Genomic DNA, 23,360 nt, shown 5'->3' with positions numbered 1-23,360 from the left:
AATCAAGAACATTTTAAAAACGATTCTGCTCAGCACGACTCAGAGGTAAAATGGGAAGTTAGTTGCAATGGTATTTGAGCTCCACCATATTTTATGGTGGTGAATCTGTGGAATTCATTGTCATGGGTGGCTGTAAAGGCCAAGCAGAGGCTGATAGGTTTTTGAATATTTTATTTAGCGGTACCTCGTGAAATAGGCCCTTCCAGCCCTTTGAACCACACTGCCTAGCAACCTCCAATTTCACCCTATCGTAATCATTGGACAATTTATAATGAACAATTAACCTACCACCTGTTACATCTTTGTACTCTGAGAGAAAACCAGAGCACCCGGAGAAAACCCACACATTCCATTGAGAGAACATACAAACTCCTGACAGAGGATGCTAGATTTGAACTCTGAACTCCAACGTCCCCAGCTGTAACAACATAACGCTAACTGCTACCCCACTACAGGGTTTAGTAAGCGTGTCAAAGGTTATGGGGAGAAAGGGGGAGAAAGTGGGAGAATAGGGTTGAGAAGGATAAAATAAAATCAGCTGCAATGGAATGGTGGAGCAGACTCTTAGGACCAAATGGTCTAATTCTGCTCCTATGCCTTACGATCTTATATATGTGTGTCATAATGTACGGTCTAGAAATCAGGAACATGCTGACACGCTACACATGGTGGCTTTCCTCAGATCCATGAGTTGTAGTAGGCCAAAACCTGCCTGGACTCAGACTCGAAGATATTGGTACTGGTATTGGTATATTATTGTCACATGCACCAAGATACGGTGAAAAGCTTGTCTTGTGTAGTGTTCATACAGATTAGTTCATTACACAGTGCATTGAGCTAGAATAAGGTAAAACAATAACATTGCAGAATAGAGTGTAAAAGCTACTGAAAGAGTGTAGTAAATGATAAGTGCAAGATCATAACAAGGTCAAGAGTCCATCTTATTTTACAATAGAGCCATTGAATTGTCTGATAATAGTGGGATAGAACCTGCCCTTGAGCCCTGTGGTACTTGCTCTCAGCTTTTCTATCTACTGCCCGCTGTGAGAGGGGAGAAGAGAGAATGTTTAGGGTGGGTGGGGGCTTTGATTTTGCTGTCTGCTTTACCGGAATAGCAACACCTGTAGATAGAGTCTATGTGATGTGCTGAGCTGTGTCCACAACTCTGCAGTTTCCTGAGGTCATGTGCAGAGCAGCTGCTGTATAAAACTTATGCATCCGGACAGAATGGTGCATTGATAAAAAGCAGTAAGAGTTGGTAGGACATTCCACAAAGCAATGTTGCTTGTAATGCAGAAAATGCCAAACAGCAGGTCAGGACATAAAATGGTGCAGTCTGATAATCAAATGAAAACCTGGAGACAACAACTCCAAGCTCTATGGTAGACAAGAATAATTACATTTGTTTTTAAAGGAGGAATGAGAATAGAAGAGAATTATTTGTTAATCAATTATATGCTGTCCAAGTTGCATGCCATCTTGGACAATGTCTCCCATCCACTACATAATGTACTGAGTGGGCACAGGAGTACATTCAGCCAGAGACTCGTTCCACCGAGATGCAACACAGAGTGTCATAGGAAGTCATTCCTGCCTGTGGCCATCAAACTTTACAACTCCTCCCTTGGAGGGTCAGACACCCTGAGCCAATAAGCTGGTCCTGGACTTATTTCCTGGCATAATTTACATATTACTACTTAACTATTTATGGTTTTATTATTATTTAATTATTTATGGTGCAACTGTAATGAAAACCAATTTCCCCCGGGATCAATAAAGTATGACTATGACTAAATAAGAAAGAGGGAGAATCAAATCCATAAGATAATGAAAAGAATAATTTACCAGCAGGTACTTTGATTTTGTCAGAGATATTTAAATGATCATACATTACTGTGCAAAATCTTAGAGAAAGACACACACACACACAAAGCTAGGATGCCTAAGACTTTTGTACTGTAGTCATTTTATGTATTGTCCTGTACTGCTGCTGCAAAAAAGGACAGATGTCATGACATATGAGTGATGATAAACCTGACTCTGATATGGGTCTCTGTTGTTGACTGAGAGTAGGAAGGGGACAGGGAGAGGGGAATTGGTTGGGAAAAGGGGAAGGAAGGAAGGACGGGGCAGAGTGACATTCTGAAATGATCAACAAACCAATTGTTTGAAATCAAATGACCTAACCTGGTGTCTTAGGACGGGATATGTCTGCACCTGTGCCACCGCCACCCCTGGCACTCCTTCTCTGCCATCTGTCCCACACCAACCTCATGGTGCTCCACCTCACCATTCCCAACATCGTTTGCTCCCGCCAGATTTACAAACTCGCTCTCCGTTCTACATTGACAAATACAGTAGTGTATGTCTTAGACACCCTATATATACACGTCTAAGAGTTCTGCACAGCACATATATTCTAATATGATTAAAGATTTTCAAATATTATCTTTTTAATTGACACATGTAAATTAGATTAGATTATGAGGACACGCAGTCCTCTTTTATTGTCATTTAGTAATGCATGCATTAAGAAACGATACAATGTTCCTCCAATATGATATCACAGAAACACAAGACAAACCAAGACTAAAAAAAAACTGACAAAAACCACATAATTATAACATATAGTTACAACAGTGCAAAGCAATACCATAATTTGATAAAGAACAGACCATGGGCACGGTAAAAAAAGTCTCAAAGTCTCAAAAGTCCCATCATCTCACGCAGACAGTAGAAGGGAGAAACTCTCCCTGCCATGAACTTCCAGCGCCGCAAACTTGCCGATGCAGCACCCTGGAAGCACCCGACCACAGCCGACTCTTGAGTCTGTCCAAAAACTTCGAGCCTCCGACATCAAGCACCACCTCTGCCGAGCGCTTCGATCCCGGCCCCGGCAACAGGCAATAGGCAAAACCGAGGACTTGGGGTCTTCCCCTCCGGAGATTCTTGATCGCACAGTAGCGAAGCAGGCATTTCAGAAGTTTCTCCAGATGTTCCTCTGTGCTTCTCACGTCTGTCTCCATCAAACCTGGATTGTGCATGGTACCTACTTACAAATACCGATATCATTTTGGAGTGGCTGCGCGCACTGCGTCACGCCGCCATCTTCTCCTCCCCTCCATGTACATGGAAACATTGAAACATATGGTGAAATGCATCATTTTGCATCAATGACCAATACAATCACAGGTTTGTGCTGGGGGCAGCCCGTAAGTGTTGTCATGCTTCTGGCGCTAACCCTAACCTGTATTTCTTTGGAGTGTGGGACGAAACCAGAGCACCCAGAGGAAATCCTCATGGTCATGGGGAGAACGTACAAGCTCCTTACAGACAGCAACAGTAACTGTACCCAGATTGATCATTGCTGTTGATGTAGAGCATCTGCACTAACCACTTTGCTACGATAGTAACCCTTCAAAGCAAGGTAAGAAAAATCATGTATCAAATCATAAGGGACATAGATAGGGTGAAAACACTGTCTTTTCCCAAGGTTGGGGAATCAAGAACTAGAGGGCACAGGTTTAAGTTGAGAGAGGAAAGATTTAATAAACACCTGAGGGATAACTTTTTTAGACAAGGGCTGGAGTGCATTTAAAATGAGGTACTGGAGGAAGAACTTAAGGCAGGTAAAATAACAACTTTTAATAGACTATCAGACAGGTGCGTGGATAAGAAAGGTTTTGCAGATGGAGGCCTGGGCTGAGAAGTGGCAGATGGAGTTCAATCCAGAAAAGTATGAATTGAAACACTTTGGAGGTCGAACTTGAAGGCAGAGTAGAAAGTTTATGGCAGGATTCTTAGCAGTGCGGAGGAACAGAGGGATCTTGAGGTCCAAATCCACAGATCGCTCAAAGTTGCCACACAATTGGTAGGGTGGTTAAGAAGGATCATGGTGTGTCAATCCCCAGGATCATTAGCCTGGGGATTGAGTTCAACAGCCATGAGGTAATATTGCAGCTCTATAAAACTCTGGTCAGACCACACATAGAGTATCATATTCAGTTCTGGTTGCTTCATCATAGGAAGAATGTAGAAACTTCAGAGAGAGAACAAGGGAGATGCTCACAAATACTGCCTACACTAAAGTCGAAGTTGAGTTTATTGTCATATGCACATGTATGCACAGTGCAGTGAAAAGCTTACTTGTAGCAGCATCACAGGCACTTTGGCAGTGCATTTCTAACACCCGCCACTCTCTGCGTTAAAAACTTGTACATTTTTTTTTGTACTTGCACAAGCTCACTTTAACCACATGCCCTCGAGTATAGACATCTTGACAGTGGGTAAAAGATACTAGCAGTCTTTTGGTCTACATCTCTCTGCACTTCATAAATATTTAATGCTTCTAGAAACATTAGTACAGAGGACTGGGGCCAGAAATGCCCAGAGCAGAATAGTAGCAACATCAGTCTTAAACTGGGGTTCCCAACTTCGTTTATGTCATGGATCCCTACCATTAACTGAGGGGTTGATGGATCCCAGGTTGGGAACCCCTGCTCTAGAATCTAAAGACTGCTGCTCTGAGGGGTCCATAGAGCCCAGCCTGGAGTCCACAGACCCCTCAGTTAATGGTCGGGATCCAAGGCATAAAAAAGGTTGTGGACTCCTGGTCTCGATGGAGGCTAGCACAGAAGATCCAATAAAGACAGATTCAGATGACACAAAGGAACAATGATACAGTCCTTGATGGTGGAGAATGGGCCATTTCTCAGTTCCCTCAGCCCCTCTGGGGGTATCCAAGTTCTGCACACAAGGGGACTTCGGCTTTTAAATGAGGTGAGAGCTTTCAGCTCTGACAACACAATCAAAGCTTTGTCAGGTTAAAATTTAACAACTGAATTTATGTCAAGCTCACCTTGAACTGAAGGAAGTGATGTTTATCTATCATCTCCACTTTTTCCTGGCTGGATTCATTCATTTGTATCCAGTTATATTTTTCTGGGAACCCTGTACATACTTCCCAAGTCTCACTCCTATAAAGGTAATCACAAATTGACACCATCAACACGCTTTGATTTTTTTAAATGTAATACTTCACTTTATCTAATACTTCAAAGTGGTTTTAAAAATTAAAAATTTATTATTTAACTTGAGGCTACATATTGTTCAGTTTAAGTAGAGTCAGAGTGCCTCTTACCTCTTCTCACCTGCCTATCAACTCACTGCTGGGCCCCCTCCTCCTTCCCTTTCTCCTATGATCCACACTCCTGTTATCAGATCCCTTCTCTAACACTTTACCCTTCCAACCCACTTGGCTTCATCTATCACCTTCTAGCTAGTCTTTATTCCCCTCCCTCCACAATTTTATTCTGGTGTCTTCACCCTTCCCTTCCAGTCCTGAAGAAGGGTCTCGGGTGGAAACTTTACCATTTTCCATAGATGCTGCCTGACCTGCTGAGTTCCTCCAGTGCTCTGTGGGTTGCTATAGAGTCATAGAATACTACAGCACAGAAACAGGCCCTTCAGCCCATCTGATCTGTACTGAATGGTAATGTTCCATTTTTACTGAATGGCAACTGATTAAAGAAAAATATACTTGAATTAACATAGCTGCCTTGAAACCCATTGTTCTATACCTCTAATTTATTCACTAACATTGATAAAATCAGTTTCAGAAGTAGAGATAAGATTCTGGTATTTCGATGTTGTTCTTTCAGTGCTACCCACTGTGAATGCATTGGTACGTAAATGATTTTACAATCTTCACAATACCTCTCTATCACACAATGGTGAGCGAGAGACTGTTGGTTCTCAAGTCAGGCAGCTCGGAGTAGCGGTACGGAAGATGGCAACATCAGAACAGCGAGCTGCTGGTCTCCTGCTCTAGTTCTTGCTGGAATGATCTCCTTCTCCCTCACTGGTGAGAGAGAGCCTGTCTGAGATACCAAAGTGGCTGGGTGTGCATGGGGGAGTGGGGGGGGGGGGTTGATGCTACCGCTGATGCTTGTGCGTGGGAGGGGGAGAGGGTCTTTGGGGTTCTCTGCCCGGGGAAGCAGGGGAAGCTGCCTCATTAAATATATATAAGGCACAGTTAGATAGATTTTTACATCACACAGGTATTAAGGGTTATTAAGAGAAAGCAGGTAGATGGAGCCGAGTCCATGGCCAGACCATCATTCAATAAGATCATGAATGATGGAGCAGTCTCAAAGGACCAATTAGCCAACTCCTGCTCATATTTGTTTTATTCTTGCATTACATTCAGTTACATGATACTGATTTCTATCTTAATTACAAATAAAACATTGGACACTACAGCACAGTACAGGCCCTTCAGTCCATGATGTTGAGCCAACCTTATAACATACTGTAAGATCAATCTAACCTTTCTCTCCTTCATCACCCTCCATTTTTGGATCATCCATGTGCCTATCTAAGAACTTCTTAAATGTCCCTAATGTATCTGCCTCTACCACCACCCCCGTAGCACATTACACACACTTACCACTCTCTGGATAAAAGAGGTTACCTCTGACATCCTCTTAATTCACCCAATCACCTTAAAATTATGTCACTTGATATTAGCCTTTTCCACCATAGGAAAAGGTCTCTGCCTCTGATCATCTTATACACCTCTATCAAGTCTCCTCCCATCCTCCTTCTCTGCAAAGTTAAAATCCCAGGCTTACTCAACCTATCCTCATAAGACGTGCTACCCTTATGAAACTGTGAGATAAAGCTGTAGTAAGAGATCTGCACATTATTTTGTACCATCAATGTACTTTGTGTGAGTACAGAAACCCCACAACACAGATGCAAAGGAATAACAAAGTACTGAAGACCTTGGCTTTGAGAGCAGCAGCAAAAGGATGAATATTAGAGTAGGTTAGGTCGGCACAACATTTAAGACCAAAGGAGCTGTACTGTGATGTAACACTCCATGTTCTATAATGTTATAACATGGGTGATCAGTATCTTACAACCAATTGAATTATATCACTTAAGTGTTTCTTAAATGCACTGTGTCATTCACTAAAGTGTAGGCTAAGATATTAATATACATATGTAATCAAAGCAACATACTTTTCCAAACCATTTAACGGACCATCATATTCCAGAGGAGTTTTGTAAACCATCTTTTGACCCTGGTTCATAACTCCTCGAACACAGTCAAACATTACACAGAGAAATGGTTTGCTGAAGCTTCTGTAAAGAGAAAGATTAGCTTTATTTGTGACAGGTTCATCAAAAATTAGAAACATGCATTGTTTGCTTCAATGTTCAGAGTAGATTTATTATCAAAGTACATATATGTCACCATATACAACCTTGAGATTCATTTTCTTGTGGGCATACTCAATAAATCCAATAACCATAATAGAATCACACCAACGGGGCAGACAACCAGTGTGCAAAAGACAACAAACTATGCTAAAAGAAAGAAAGAAAGGAAATAATAATTACATTAAAAATACTTTCGCTATACCCTTATTAAAGTTCTGTTTTGCCATTATACAGAAACAGATCTGGAAGATTTACAAAAAATACTGCCAAATTTTAGAAAACACCATGTACACCTGAACGCACTCAGATTAACACAATCTAGGACAGAAGGAGGACAAGAAACATCAGACAAAAAATTTACACAACAGTCAGATAAAGCTCAAAGGATATATTTTCCTCAACAAAAACAGGATTCTGCACTCCATGTGAGCATATGCTATTCTGATAAGAAGTACACACCACCAAGCCTAACACAACCCAGACAATGAAGACATCATCACTGCTGAAGAAAAGTTAACCAGAGGAAGAGCATGACCCTTCATGAAAGACATCCCCATGACTGAGAAGACTAGATTTCAACAAGGACACATCGAACACCTGGCTCAGAATTGGAGAGCTCGTCCCAGAAACAGAGGGTTCAGTGTAGCAATACGGGACCAGGTGGTTAACACACACACAAAAAAAAAAAAAAAAATCAGAAATACATGATAAAAGACCAACAAATTCCAGACAATAAATTGAGAAAAGGCCTAGAGAAGCCAGAAACAATCCAACACATTACAGATTCCTGCAGCAGTTTAACTCAATCTGATTACTTACACAGTTACAATCAAGTGGCAAGCATCATTCAACAAAATCTTGCTTTAAAATACAAACTCATAAACGAAACCATACCATACTATAAACACAAGCTTGATCCAGTTTTCAAGTCAGAGTCTCACAAATTATATTACAACAATCTGTGAAAACAGATATTACAATCCATAATGCAAAAAGGCATACAAGACAATCCATATTGGAAAGCCATGTAATAAGGGTAATGACACATTTGTAATGGAGGACTTCAATATGCAAGGGGATTGGGAAAATCAGGCTGGTGTCAAATCGCAAGAGAAGGAATTTGTTGAATGCCTACAAGATAGCTCTTTAGAGCAGCTTGTGCTTGAGACTACTCAAAAAAAGGCAATCTTAGATTGTGTGTTGTGTAATAACCCAGATCTTATTAGCGAGCTTATTGACACAAAGATTGGGGGGGGTGTTGTGGATAGTGTAGAGAGCTGTCAGAGGTTATAGCGGGACATCGATAGGTTACAAAACTGGGCTGAGAAGTGGCAGATGGAGCTCAACCCACATAGTGTGAGAAGGTTCATTTTGGTAGGTCAAATGTGATGGCAGAATATAGTATTAATGGTAGTGTGGAGGATCAGAGGGATCTTGGGGTCCAAGTCCATAGACACTCAAAGTTGTAGCGCAGGTTGACTCTGTGGTTAAGAAGGCATACGGTGCATTGGCCTTCATCAACCGTGGGATTCAGTTTAAGAGCCGAGATGTAATGTTACAGCTATATAGGACGCTGGTCAGACCCCACTTGGAGAACTGTTCTCGATTCTGGTCACCTCACTAGAGGAAGGAGGTGGAAACTATAGAAAGGGTGCAGATGAGATTTACAAGAATGGTACCTGGATTGGGGAGCATGCCTTTTGAGAATAGGTTGAGTGAACTCAGCCTTTTCTCCTTGGAGCAGCGGAGGATGAGAGGTGCCCTGATAGAGGTGGAAAAGATGATGAGAGGCATTGATCATGTGGATAATCAGAGGCTTTTTCCAGGGCTGAAATGGCTAACACGAGAGGGTACAGTTTTAGGGTGCTTGGAAGTAGGTACAGAGGAGATATCAGGGGTAGGGTTTTTTTTTTAAAAAAAACACGCAGAGAGTGGTGAGTGCATGGAATAGGCTGCCGGCAATGGTGGTGGAGGCAGATACGATCGGGTCTTTTAAGAGACTCCTGGATAGGTACATGGAGCTTAAAAAATTAAGGGCTATGGGTAACCCTAGGAAATGTCTAAAGTAGGTACATGTTCGGCACAGCATTGTGGGCCAAAGGGCCTGTATTGTGCTGTACATTTTCTATGTTTCTGTGTTTCTAAAGGAACCCTCAGGATGCAGTGATCATAATATGATTGAATTGCAGTTTGAAAGACAGAAGCGCAAGTCACTGTATCAGTATCGCAGTGGAATAAAGGGAATTACAGAGGCATGAGAGAGGAGCTTGCCCAGGTGGGTTGGAGGAGGATACTGGCGGGGAGAACAGAGATGGAGTTTTGATCGAGGCATGGCTCCACAAGCGCATGAACGTCAGCCAGTTACACTGGCAGGAAAGATTTTAAAAGAAGTTAACTTTATAGAGCAGGCGTCAGAGTAGGAGGGCTTTGGCTCAACGGGTCTTGGGAGATAATGGGTCGAGGCGAGGTAAGTTACTTGTGTAGAATAGAAACAGGATGTATGTCTGTGAGGCCGGTGTTCTCTACTGGGTGTCAGATGTGGGATATCCAGGGGACTCCCAGCCTCTTGGATGTCCACATCTGCACAAAGTGCGTCGAGCTGAAGCTCCTTAGGGAACGGGTTAGGGAACTGAAGATGCAGCTCGATGACCTTCGTCTGGTCAGGGAAAGTGAGGAGGTGATAGAGAGGAGTTATAGGCAGGTAGTCACACCGGGGCCTGGGGAGACAGATAAGTGGGTAACAGTCTGGAGAGGGAAGGGCAGGAGTCAGAGGCTAGAGAGCACCCCTATGGCTGTACCCCTTGACAATAAGTACTCCTGCTTGAGTACTGTTGGGAGGGACAACCTACCTGGGGGAAGCAACAGTGGCCACGCTTCTGGCACAGAGTCTGGCCCTATGGCTCAGAAGGGTAGGGAAAGGAAGAAGAGGGCAGCAGTGATACGGGATTCTATAGTTAGGGAGGCAGATAGGCGATTCTGTGGACATAGGAAAGAAACACGGATGGTAGTTTGCCTCCCAGGTGCCAGGGTCCGGGATGTTTCTGATTGCGTTCATGATATCCTGAAGTGGAAAGATGAACAGCCAGACGCAGGGTACATATTGGTACCTAGGACATAGGTGGGAAAAGGGAGGAGATAATGAAAACAGACTACAGGGAGTTAGGAAAGAAGCTGAGAAGCAGGACCACAAAGGTAGTCATCTTGGGATTACTGCCTGTGCCACGTGACAGTGAGTATCGGAATAGACTGAGGTGGAGGATAAACGTGTGGCTGAGGGATTGGAGCAGGGGGCAGGGATTCAGATTTCTGGATCATTGGGACCTCTTTTGGGGCAGGAGTGACCTGTACAAAAAGGATGGGGCAGGTGGCTCACAAATAGAGAAAGCTTGTAGGCAGTGTGAGAGGGAGGATAGGCAGATGATAGAGATGGTATGCACTCAGACTGATAGTTTGAGATGTGTCTATTTTTATGCAAGAAGCATCATGAACAAAGCTGATGAGCTTAAAGCATGGATCAATATTTGGAGCTATGATGTTGTGGCCAATACAGAGACTTGGATGGCTCAGGGGCAGGAATGGCTACTTAGAGTGCCAAGCTTTAGATGTTTCAGAAAGGACAGGGAGGGAGGCAAAAGAGATGGGGACATGGCACTGCTGATCAGAAACAGTGTCACAGCTGCAGAAAAGGAGGAAGTCATGGAGGGATGAGTCTCTGTGGGTAAAAGTTAGAAACAGGAAGGTGTGACAGGAAGAAACGATGTTGGACATGACACAGGCCCTGGACGAGACTAAGATGCAGGGCCTGGGCTAGGACATGGACAAGAAACACAGAACCCAGACAAGGAACTAGGAACAAGGAGCCTGGACTAGTGACACGGAACTCCAGAACCAGAGCCTGGACAAGGACCCAGAACCTAGGTCTTGGTTGGGACTCGGAACCGAAATCTGGGTCTAGGCTAGGACTCAGGAGTAGGATCTTGGCCAGGACAGGACATGGCTACAGAACAGGATGTGGAACTCCTGCACAGGATGAGGCACATGGACAGGATGAGAACACAAAGCCGTGGCTTGGGCAGGATGGGGTACTCCTGGGCTCGGCAAGGCACAAGAACAGGACAAGACCCCGAACTTGACTTGACTTGGTCTTGGAAGACAGGAACACAGAATACAGAGCCTTGGTCTTGGGAGACAGGAACCTAGCAAAGGCATGGACACAGAGACAGTTCCCAACTCAAGGTAACTGCAAACAGCCGGACCTACCTCACAAAGGCAAGGACACAAAGAGACAGTTCCAAACAATGAAAGAGAGTTCCTTATCTAGACACAGCAAAACCCCAATCTTGCCAAGGCGGTTGAACCTGACAACATTACAGGCGAAGACACAGGTAAGACACAAGTAGCAGGTGAGGCTTCAGGCGAAGGTAGCAGGCGAGGCTTCAGAAGGAAGGGGAAGGGGAGGGAACAGTCCAGCCTCAGAGTAACAGCAAAGATGGTCTGACTTACCCACAGAGGCAAGGACAGGATACTAACATTGATTAAGCCTATGATGCCTATGATTAAGCCCAACTGAAACAAGGGACAGCCAGAAGACCCAGAGTCTGGAGTCCATGGACTGGACCGTGAACCGGAACTCGGACCTCATGGACCGGACCATGACAAACAGGGACATCGAGGAGCAGATAGGGAGACAGATTCTGGGAAGGTGTAATAATAACAGGGTGTCGTGATGGCAGATTTTGATTTCCCCAATATTGATTGGTATCTCCCTAGAGCGAGGGGTTTAAATGGGGTTTGAGTTTGTTAGGTGTGTTCAGGAAGACTTCTTGACACAATATGTAGATAAGCCTGCAAGAAGAGAGGCCATACTTGATCTGGTATTGGGAAATTAACCTGATTAGGTGTCAGGTCTCCCAGTGGGAGAGGATTTTGGAGATAGCGATCATAATTCTATCTCCTTTACCATAGCATTGGAGAGGGATAGGAACAGACAAATTAGGAAAGTGTTTAATTGGAGTAAGGGGAAATATGCTCTCAGGCAGGAACTTGGAAATATAAATTGGGAACAGATGTTCTCGGGGAAATTTACGGCAGAAATGTGGCAAATGTTCAGGGGATATTTGCATGGCATTCTTCACAGGTATGTTCCAATGAGAGAGGGGAAGGATGGTAGGGTACAGGGACGGTGGTGCACAAAGGCAGTTGAAAAATCTAGTCAAGAAGAAAAACATAGAACAGAAAAACATAGAAAACCCACAGCACAATACAGGCCTTTCTGCCTACAATGCAGTGCCAAACATGTAGTTACCTTAGAAATTACCTAGGGTTACCCATAGCCCTCTATTTTTCTAAGCTCCATGTACATATCCAGGAGTCTCTTAAAAGGCCCAATGGTATCTGCCTCCACCACCGTCGCCAGCAGCCCGTTCCACATACTCACCACTCTGGGATGTAGTCATTTGGTCCTAGTGACTTATCCACCTTAAGATCTTTGAGTTTGCCTCGAACTTTTTCCTTTTGTAATAGCAATGGCACTCAAAAATCAGAATCAGGTTTATTATCACCGGCATATGTCGTGAAATTTGTTAACTTAGCAGCAGCAGTTCCATGCAATAATAATATAGAAGAAAAAAACAATAATAAGTAATTAAATCAAATACAGAATATGTATATTGAATAGATAAAAATAGTGCAAAAACAGAAATAATATATATTAAAAAAGTGAGGTAGTGTTCAAGGGTTCACTCCTGTCCCCTGACATTCATGTACATCTGGCACATTGCTAGTGTCTCCAACAGTGAAGACCAATGCAAAGTACCCATTAAGCTCATCTTTGTCCCCCATTACTACCTCACCAGCATCATTTTCCAGTGGTCCAATATCAACTCTCACCCCCTTTTAATCTTTATATAACTCAAAAAACATTTAGTATCCTGCTTTATATTATTGGCTAGTTTGCCCTCATATTTCATTTTTTCCCTTCTTATAGCTTTTTTAGTTGCCTTTTGCTGGATTTTAAAAGCTTCCCAGTCATCCAACTTCTCACTCACTTTTGCTACCTTATATGCCCTTTCCTTGGCTTTTATGCAGTCCATAACCTACCTTGTCAGTCAGGGTTGCCTACCCCTGCCATATGAGAACAACTTCTTCTGTGGGACACATCTATCCTGAGCTTTGTGAAGTATTCCCAGAAAGTTCAGCCATAGAAAACCTACAGAACAATACAGGCCCTTCGGCCCACAATACTGTGCTGAACATGTACTTTAGAAATTACCTTTGGTTACCTTTGGTTTGGTTTTTCTATGCTCCATGTACCTGCCAGGGGCCTCTTAAAAGACCCTATTGTATCCGCCTCCATCACTGTCACCGACAGCCTATTCAATGCACTCACCACTCTCTGCGTAAAAAAAAACTTACCCCTGACATCTCCTCTGTACCTACTTCCAAGCACCTTAAAACTGTGCCCTCTCATGTTAGCCATTTCAGCCCTGGGAAAAAGCCTCTGACTATCCACGCAATCAATGCCTCTTATCATCTTATATACCTCTATCAGGTCACCTCTCATCCTCTGCCACTCCAAGGAGAAAAGGCTAAGTTCACTCAACCTATTCTCATAAGGCATGCTCCCCAAACCAGGCAACATCCTTGTAAATCTCCTCTGCACCCTCACTATAGTTTCCACATCCTTCCTGTTGTGAGGTGACCAGAACTGAGCACAGTACTCCAAGTGGGGTCTGACCAGGGTCCTACCAAAATGAACCACCTCACACTTATCTGGGTTGAACTCCATCTGCCACTTCTCAGCTCAGTTTTGCATCTGATCGATGTCCCTCTGTAACCTCCGACAGCCCTCCACACTATCCTCAACACCCCCAACCTTTGTGTCATCAGTAAATTTACTAACCCATCCCTTCACTTCCTCATTCAGGTCATTTATGCCCAAACTAATTGGGAGCTCCAGGACATGGGGTTGGAAGAGGCAAGACAGCGCAGGTTTGTCTCCAACTCCTGGTTCACTCTCTCAGTCTGGCCATTAGATTGGGGGTGGAAGCCAGACAGGAAGCTGGCCATGGCTCCTACAACAGAGCAGAAAGCCTTCCAAAAGCGGGAAGTGAACTGTGGTCCACGATCAGACACCATGTATGGAGGAAAGCCACGGAGACGGAACACATGTTGAACCAGTCTCACGAGCCGATGGGAGCTTGGGGAGGGCAATGAAATGGGCAGCCTTGGAAAATCGATCTACAATGACCAAAATGGTGGTGTTTCCATTAGACGGGAGCAGACCAGTGATGAAATCTACTGAGAGGTAGGTCCAGGGATGGTGGGGCACAGGCAGTGGACATAACAGACCCGCAGGACGCTGGCGTGATGTCTTGTTCCAAGCGCAGGTGGTACAGGCAGATACAAAGTCATGGACATCCTGGGACATAGATAGCCACCAAAATTGTCTCTTTATAAACTCTGAGTGTGTTGAATTCCCGGATGTCCAGCCAGAAGGGAGGAGTGACCCCATTGCTACACTTTGGAAAGCACTGCAGCAGGAACAAACAGCCGGTTGGGAGGTCCCCCATCTAGGCCTTGATCTGATTGTTGGGCAGCCCTCACGTCTGCCTCTATTCCCCAGATCACCGGAGCAGCGATACACAAGCGAGGAAGAATGGGCCCTGGATCGGCATTGTCTTCAGATCCGTTGAACTGCCGGGAGAGCGTTGGCCTTTGTATTCTTGCTGCTGGGATGAGAACTGAGGACAAAATTGAACTGTGTGAAGAAGAGAGCCAACTGGGCTTGACGAGAGTTGAGTCTCTTAGCATTCTGAATATAGGAGAGCTCCTTGTGATCTGTCCAGACCAAGAATGGATGCTCTGCCCTCTCTAGCAAGCGTTGCCATTCCTCCAGGGCCTCCTTGACAGCCAGAAGCTCCCGGTTTCCAATGTCGTAATTCCTCTCAGCCAGAGTCAAGCGATGGGAAAGAAAGGCACAAGGGTGCAGCCGGCTATCCGCAGACGAGCGCTGAGAGAGGACAGCTCCAATGCCTACATCAGATTCATCCACCTCGACAATGAATGGTTGAGATGGGTCTGGGTGCTACAGCAGTGGGGCAGTGGTGAAACGTCGCTTTGGTTCAGAAAATGCTTGGTCGGCATTGTCCATCCAATGGAATCTTGCCGAGGACTTCTTGGTGAGTGCATTAATTGGAGCCGCGACAGAGCCGAAATTCCAGATGAAGCGGCGATAAAAGTTCGCAAACCCTATGCTGAATACCTCCTTCATGCATTCCTCCATGGCCACCGTTTCAGGACGAGAGAGAAAAAGGAGCCGGCCCCGGGGAGGACTAGTGCCTGGTAGGAGGTCTATTGCACAGTTGGGGTCGGTGTGAGGTCAGGGTGGTGGCCTTTCTTTTATTGAAAACATCAAAGAGATCCGCATATTCAGCCGGAATCCCAGACAGGTCCACATCCCTAGCTGACACAGGAGGGGATTCATGGAATGGAGTTGAGCTGGACCCAGAAAGGTAGACAGGCATGCTGGTCCCCCCTCTTGGAGTACCTTCAGAGACCATTCAATCCGTGGTTTATGTCCGGATAACCAGGAGAGACCAAGTACCAGTGTCAGTTCGGGTGAATTAACCAGATAGAAATATATTTCTTCATGATGATTGCCTTCGAGCACTAGTTGGAGGGGTTGGGTGGAAAGATGGATCTGGCCGGTTCCCAGAGGTCGACCATCCAGCGCCTTGACATTGATCTTTTCTCATAATTCCTAAGTTGAATCTCCCCACCTTTGAGCAACAGAGATGTCCATAAGATTCCCAGCTGCACCAGAGTCGATAAACACCTTAAGTTCATGGGTCTTGGACCTCCACGACAAGGAAGCTGCCAGCATTACAGAATTAGGGGAAGCTGACTGAAGAGAGAACCGACCTGTCAGGATTCCCCTCCCTGCTGACGGGTATTGTCTTTCACTGGACACTTGGAACATGTCGCCCGGAAGTGTCCTGGATCACCACAGTAGAGGCAGGAACCTGTCCTCCAGCACCGCTCTCATTCCTCCTGAGACAGGAGCATACACCCCACTTGTGGAGGCTCCTCCATGGGCTGGGTGCTGGGTGGTGAGGGAGGGAGAGAGGGCAGGGAAAGACGGTGATCAGGCAGTGTGCAGGAAGTTTGAAACATTCTTTCCCTGCGCCACTCAGTTACCTGGTCGTTAACTAGAATAGCCAGATTAAACAGGTCATCCAGACTATCCTGCTCGTCCTGGACAGCGACCTCATGCCGGACCCTTGTGTTCAGTCCACGCTGGAAGGCAGTGATGAGAGATCTCTCATTCCATCCTGACTCTACTGCAAGGGTGCGGAATTTCACTGCATAGGCTCTCACCTTTCCTCTATCTTGGCACAGGTCGTGGGCGGCCTCCTGACCCCTTACTGGAAGATCAAAAACTCTCCTTAACTCTGCCACGAAATGTCAGAATGACTGGGCTGCGGAGTATCCTTGTTCCCATAAAGCGTTGAACAGGCTGAGTGGAGATCCATCAAGAAGATTGACCATGTATGCCAATTTTTGCGCATTATCACTAAAACAACCAGGCTGGGCTTGGAATGTCAGCTCGCATTGGGTAATAAAATTCCTGCAACCATCGGGATCACCAGAATATCTGCCTGGTGGTGGAATACTTGGATCCTGAACGGTCGTGGGAGTCGGATCTGGTCCGGGTGTGGGAGCGGGAGCATTAGTAGCAGAGGTTGTCAGGGCAGCAGAAAAGGAGGACCTGCGAGATGCTGGGAGTGGGACTGAGGCAGCCTGAAGCTGTTGAATTGAGCTGGCGAGAACGTTAATGGCTGTCAGCTGATGCTGGCTGTTCACAGTAAGTTCGTGGACGGCGGCCGTGAGCGCGAAAATCGCAGACACGTGAGTCCGATTGTCTGTGGTGAGCTGTTGAACAGTTGCGGCTAGGGACGATACCTGTTCCTCCAAGTGAGACTGGGCTTGTCGCCACAAGGTTATCTGCTTCACTGCCTCTGAAACTTCACTGAGAACAGATTCCATTGCTTGTAGCTTGTCTCCTACCTGACCAATGAATCTCATGGCCAAGGTCAGCTGCTCTCTCTATGCTGGGTCCATCTTTGTGTGGTCGAGACTTGCTGTTACCAGGTTCGGATATGGTCGAAGTGCGGAGTGAGAGACACTGAAGCGGGTCGATAGTTCACAAAACTTTATTGCGAACAGTATTAAAGTGAAAATCAACAACAAACGCTAGGCCAAAATAGGGCTGTTAACTAAAACTCTCAAATGGGAAACGAAGCCTATACTGCAGCTGAAAAGAAAATCTAAACATTAAACGAATACCGCTAGTCTTCAGAGTCAGTTGACTCAAAAGTCCAATCTCTTGGGGAAGGCCGAAAGCAAACACACAGCAAAGTGTTGCTATGCTCTGTCCAAGTCTCGACAAGTACTACGACGACAAGTAAAGAGTTAAATACTATCATGATTAAATAATAATTAGCTGACGTGCAAATTCACAAGAGCAATTGAGGTATCTACTGCACTGCTGAATCCATGGTTGTGACATAAGGGGCTCAAGACTGCTCACGATACTCCAAGTGGGGCCTCACCAGTGCTTTGAAAGACTATGGGACATGAACAGAGTAATATTGTCCAAATAGTAATATCTCCAACAGGTATCATCCCAAAGTCACTACACAATAACACTAAACAATAGGCCTACACAGCCAAATCTATTTAACTCTCCATAAACCCATAATAGTAAACACTACTAGAATAGTCCAAAAGTTCCTTGCAATTGAGAAATGCGTGTGCTTAGTTATGCCCCTACCTCAGGCTTTACCAGCTGGAGCTGAGAGAAAATAACAATAATAATAAATAAATAAGCAATAAATATCTGCTGCCGCCATAGCATGCTCAAAACTAACTGTCCCTGACCCGTACGTGTTTAGAATATGAGAGGAAACCAGAATACCTGGAGGAAACCCATGCAGTCATGGGGAGAACGTACAAACTCCTTACAAGTAGGAGTGAGAATTGAATCCATATCTGACAGCTTACCACTACAATACCATGCCACACAAAGTGAGAGATTAACAGTGTAGATTGTTTGAACTAATTTTCTTCATTGGGTTATGTACTGAGGGGAGATCTGATAGAGGTTGTTAACATTATGAAAGGTATAGGTAAGATGCTTCTTTCCGTTAGCCTACAGGTGCCTGGAAAGGGATAATCAGTTGGTCTTTCGGGCTGAGGCCCTTCAGGAATGGAAAGGAAGGGGGAAGTATACTCTGTATGTATTGCTCTGGATTACCAGCATCTACAGAACCTCTTGTGTTTACAATTGTGGTGTAATATTCTTGGGTGGCAGAGTGGAGATATGTCTCTACCAAAGGAAGTGTGAGGCGCTCCTTTCCTCCGCTAGTCTGCAGGTCACCCTCGGGTAAGGTGTAGCACCTACTTAACCCCTGATCAGGGTCATCTGAAGCCACGGGAGCAGGTAGTGGATGGTCGTATGAGCAGCTGGTGCACATCCCAAGTACTGATTATGTGACCACCGAGGCCGGGCAGACAAACTCTGAAGAGTATTGATAATGGTCGGGGTCACCATCTCATAAAGACATTGCCCAGAAGACAATGGAAAACCACTTCTGGAGAAACACTTGCCAGGAACAATCATGGTCAAACGACCACGATTGCCCATGTCATATGACACGACACATAATGACGATGATGAGCTTAGGATCAATAATACCAATCATTCACATGTTTAAAATGATCTATACGACGATGGAATTTAAGAACAAAATAGCATGAGAAATGGAGAAATAATTGAAATAATTACTTTTAAAATTTCCAATGACATCTACAGTTGCAGTACCACAGGACTCTGCCTGAGGTTTTTTTTTGGATGCTGCCTGTCTTGTCCTTGACTCCTTTACACTCCTAATGTTATAATTGAACAATGTGCTGAATATAATGCAAACAGCATTGGAATAAAAAGATTGATTGAAAAATTTTAATGGATTTCAGTTCACTGCTTCATAGTAATGATACATTCTGCACAAGAATCCTTACATAATTCAATGTTGTTTTTACTCATTCATAGAGAGATCTGCTTTGCCCAAAAATATGAATTTCTATTTGATTTTAGGACTTGCATCAATCAACCTAATTGGTGTACATAATGATTAAGTTACTGGACTAGTACTCAAAGAAATGAACTTCTAATCCAGACATCAAATTCTATCTCAATATTGGGCATATGCAATTAAGCAATTAAATAAATGAAGAATGCATTACACAGAAAGATGCCAGTGATATCACGATGATCCCACCCACCATAAACTATGGATGATGGTGAACCCAAGTGCAGAATAAGGTCAGAGTCAGACTGGAAATAGACAGAATAACACAAACAAAGTCCAAAGGTGAAATCGCGAACAGTAATACCTGAAAGGGAACTCCTATGATTGAGCACTGAGTGTTCAGCACGAGGCCTTTAAGTACAGACATTCCATGAAATGTGGATGGCAATAATTGGCAGTCTGAGTTTTAAGGGGGCAGCGGCAGCTAAGCATAACCTGGGGAATCGTAGTGCCAAAACTTGGATGCCGGCCGCTGTTCAGTCGGGACCATGACAGATAACAATTTCACCTCTTTAATGAAATTTGAGGATGAAATCGTGTTGCTCTTTCCCAGGTCCAGTGACATCAAGGCACTTTTCATCATCAGAAACCATAGAACATAGAGAATTACAGCACAGTCGGCCCACAATTTTGAACCGACCCTTTGACTTACTCTTAGATCATTCTGACCCTTCACTCTCAAACAGCCCTCCATTTTTCTGTCATCCATGTACCCGTCTAAGTTTCTTAAATGTTCCTTATGTATCTGCCTATACCACCACCCCTACTGGGGTGTACCACACACCAACCACTCGCTGTATAAAAAGTATGTACCTTTGGCACTCCCCATATACTTTCCTCCAATCACCTTAATATTATATTGCTTTGTATTAGCATTCCTGCCCTGGGAAGACAAGTCCCTGGCTGTGAAAATAGCTGGCAGAAAGAATCACAACCTTGAAACGCTACGACTTCATAATGCCACATCACTCACTGGCTGTCTTAAATTAAATCCACTGTAAACAGTGTAACTCCGCCATGAGCGGTCACAAGGCTGCCTGTGAAAGGAGGAGGGCTGGGTATGGGGCTAGCTACCCCATCCAGTTAACCTCATGCAAATATCTAATCAGCCAATCATGAGGCAGCAACTCAATGCATAAAAGCATGCATACATGTTCAGTTATTGTTCAGAACAAACATCAGAATGGGGACGAAATGTAATCTAAGTGACTTTGACTGTGGAGTGATTGTTGGTGCCAGACGGGGTGGTTTGAGTATCTCAGAAGCTGCTGATCTTCTGGCACTTTCACACCTATGGCCATCAAACTTTACAACTCCTCCCTTGGAGGGTCAGACACCCAGAGCCAATAGGCTGGTCCTGGACTTATTTCATAATTTACAGGCATAATTTACATATTACTATTTAACTATTATGGTTCTATTACTATTCATTATTTATGGTGCAACTGTAACAAAAACCAATTTCCCCCGGGATCAATAAAGTATGACTATGACTATGATAACAGACTCTAGAGTTTACAGAGAATGGTGAGACTAACAAAAATATATGCAGTGAGCTGCAGTTCTTTGGGTAGAAATGCCTTATTATTGAGAGAGGTCAGAGGAGGATGGCCAGACTGGTTCAAGCTGGCAGGAAGGTGACAATTACTCAAATAACCACATGTTACAATAGTGGTGTGCAGAACAGCATTTCTGAATGTACAACACGTCAAACGTTGAAGTGTATTGGCTACAACAGCAGAAGGCCACGAATGGACAATTAGTGGCTACTTTAATTGGTCCAGGAGGTATATCTCGACCATATCTCTCCTCAGTCTTCTATGTTCTAAAGTCCCAACTTAACCAATCTTTCCTCTTAATAAATCATTTCCAATGATGACAACATCCTCATAATAATTCCTACATTTTGAATCTCACCTTAAGTGTACCGTGAGTTCAAAGGAAAGAATGAAAGGGCCAAGTTGAAAAAGTGTTAATGACCATAGTATCAAAAGATTTAGATCAGAAAAAGAAAGGAGAGAGAAGCAAAATGGAGGAGAATTTTTTAACTGGAACACATCAGGCTTCAATGGGACATTATAAAAATGTAGAGGAGATTTACCAGGATGCTGCCTAGATTACAAAGCATGTCTTATGAGGATAGGTTGAGCGAGTGAGGGTTTTTCTCTTTGGAGTAAGGGAGGATGAGGAGCGACTTGCTAGAGGTGTTCAAGATGATAAGAGGCATAGATAGAGTGGCTAACCAGAGACTTTTACTCAGGGCAGAAATAAATAATGCAAGGAGGCTTAATTTTTAGATGATTGGAGGGAAGTATTGGAGGGAAGTATAGGAGGCATGTCAGAGTTTTTACAGAGAGAGTGATGGGTGCATGGACAATTTCAATCCAGCTAATTTTCAATTAATGAATCTGTTCTTAATCACTACTAGTAAGCTAACGGAAGAAGTTGACAACAGCATTAGCAATTTGCTACAACAACGAACAATACAGCACAGTACAGGCCATTCAGTCCACAATGTTGTGCCAAATCTTTAAATTAGTCCACATCAGTCTAACCTTTCCCTCTCCCATAGCCCTCCATTTTTCTTTCATCCATGTGCCATGTCTCTTAAATGTCCCTAATGTATCTGCCTCTATCACCAGCCCTGCCAATACATTCCATGTGCCTACCACTCTTTGTGTAAAAAATTGCCTCCTTATTCTTTGTACCAAACACCTGAATGGATTAGCCATTTGCACCTAGGGAACAAGTCCCTGGCTGCCCACTCTATCTATACCTCTTATCATTGTGCACTCCACATTCAAATCACCTCTCATCCTCCTTCACTCAAAAGAGAAAAGCCTTAGCTCACTCAATTCTTCCTGATAAATCATGCCCTCTAATGCAGGCAGCATCCTCGTAAATACCTTCTGCACCCTCTCTAAAGCTTCCACATTCTTCCTATAATGAGATGACCAAAACTGAATACAATACTCCAAGTCACAAACCAGAGAAAGTCTACAGATGCTGGAAATGCAAGCAACACACAAAAAATGCTGGAGGAACTCAGCAGGCCAGACAACATCTATGGAAAAGAGTAGAGCTGAGGAGATGAGGAGGAGTCAGAGTAACTAACTTTTTTACCCTGACCTCATTTTTTTCCTGTAATCCTAGTGAAGCATCTTGGCCTGAAACATCGACTGTTTACTTTTTCCCATAGATGCTGCCTGGCCTGCTGAGTTCCTCCAGCATTTTATGTGTTAAAACAAATGTCGCTTCTCAGGTCAGTTTAGCATCCTGTCAATGTCCCATTATAGCCTATGACAACCTTCTACATCATGCACAACACTACTCAACTTGGTTGATAGCTAAATATTTTTTCTTTTCTTGTCATATTCCAATGTTTCCATCAAGGCAAGTGTGACACCCTGGGAAAGGTTTCACTGCTAATGTGATGGTCTTTCTGTAGGAGCAGTGTTTGGGTTATGGTTAGAGATAGCGGGTGCTTTGGAATGTGAGGTGTCCCATGAAGGGAGAGTGTTTTCGTGTTGTGTACCTGACACCGGTGTGAGCGGGGTCTTCTGTTCAGCGGGAGATGAAGGGAGAAACGCCAGAGAGAAGAGGTTGTAGGACTCAACCCGGAGTGGGGCCATGATTTGACGAAGCCCAGGGAGATCGAAGGAGGATTGGTGAAGGGGAAAATGTGAGCTCCAACTTGTGCACATTAGACTGTTTCATTAAAATGGGCCTTTTCTTTTTTTTTGCTTTTTCTTTACTAATCCTTTAGTCAAATTAAGAATTATAAAGCTAAATCGTTTAATTGTATGTGTGTACCATCTGTTATTTCGTGGTACTTATTTGTAACAGGGTAACAAATCACACAGCATCCACACAAACAGGGGGATTCAGGTGGGCTCACACCTCAATCTCACACGTTTGGTGGGGCCGGAGATTGTCTTCCCTAGACTTACATAGATGACAGAACCAGAGTGTTTCACAAGC

General features: G+C 44.1%; 1 protein-coding gene across 5 annotated transcripts in view; it reads right to left on the bottom strand.

Annotated features, from left to right (window-relative positions):
- LOC140205303 (doublecortin domain-containing protein 1-like) overlaps positions 1-23,360 on the bottom strand; it is a 566,682-nt gene that overhangs the window by 305,099 nt on the left and 238,223 nt on the right. For all 5 annotated transcript variants that reach the window (XR_011887817.1, XM_072272825.1, XM_072272826.1 and 2 more), the window contains 2 exons: positions 7,027-7,149; positions 4,859-4,976 (listed from right to left, as the gene is read on the bottom strand). Coding sequence is in view for 4 of the 5 variants with exons in the window: in XM_072272825.1 (XP_072128926.1) it covers positions 4,859-4,976; positions 7,027-7,149 (241 nt within the window). In the remaining variant the exon portion in view is untranslated. The remainder of the gene's footprint in view (positions 1-4,858; positions 4,977-7,026; positions 7,150-23,360) is intronic.

This window comes from Mobula birostris, chromosome 11 (genome assembly GCF_030028105.1).
Source record: "Mobula birostris isolate sMobBir1 chromosome 11, sMobBir1.hap1, whole genome shotgun sequence".
NCBI lineage: Eukaryota > Metazoa > Chordata > Chondrichthyes > Myliobatiformes > Myliobatidae > Mobula > Mobula birostris.
This window is presented reverse-complemented; position numbering and strand designations above follow the sequence as displayed.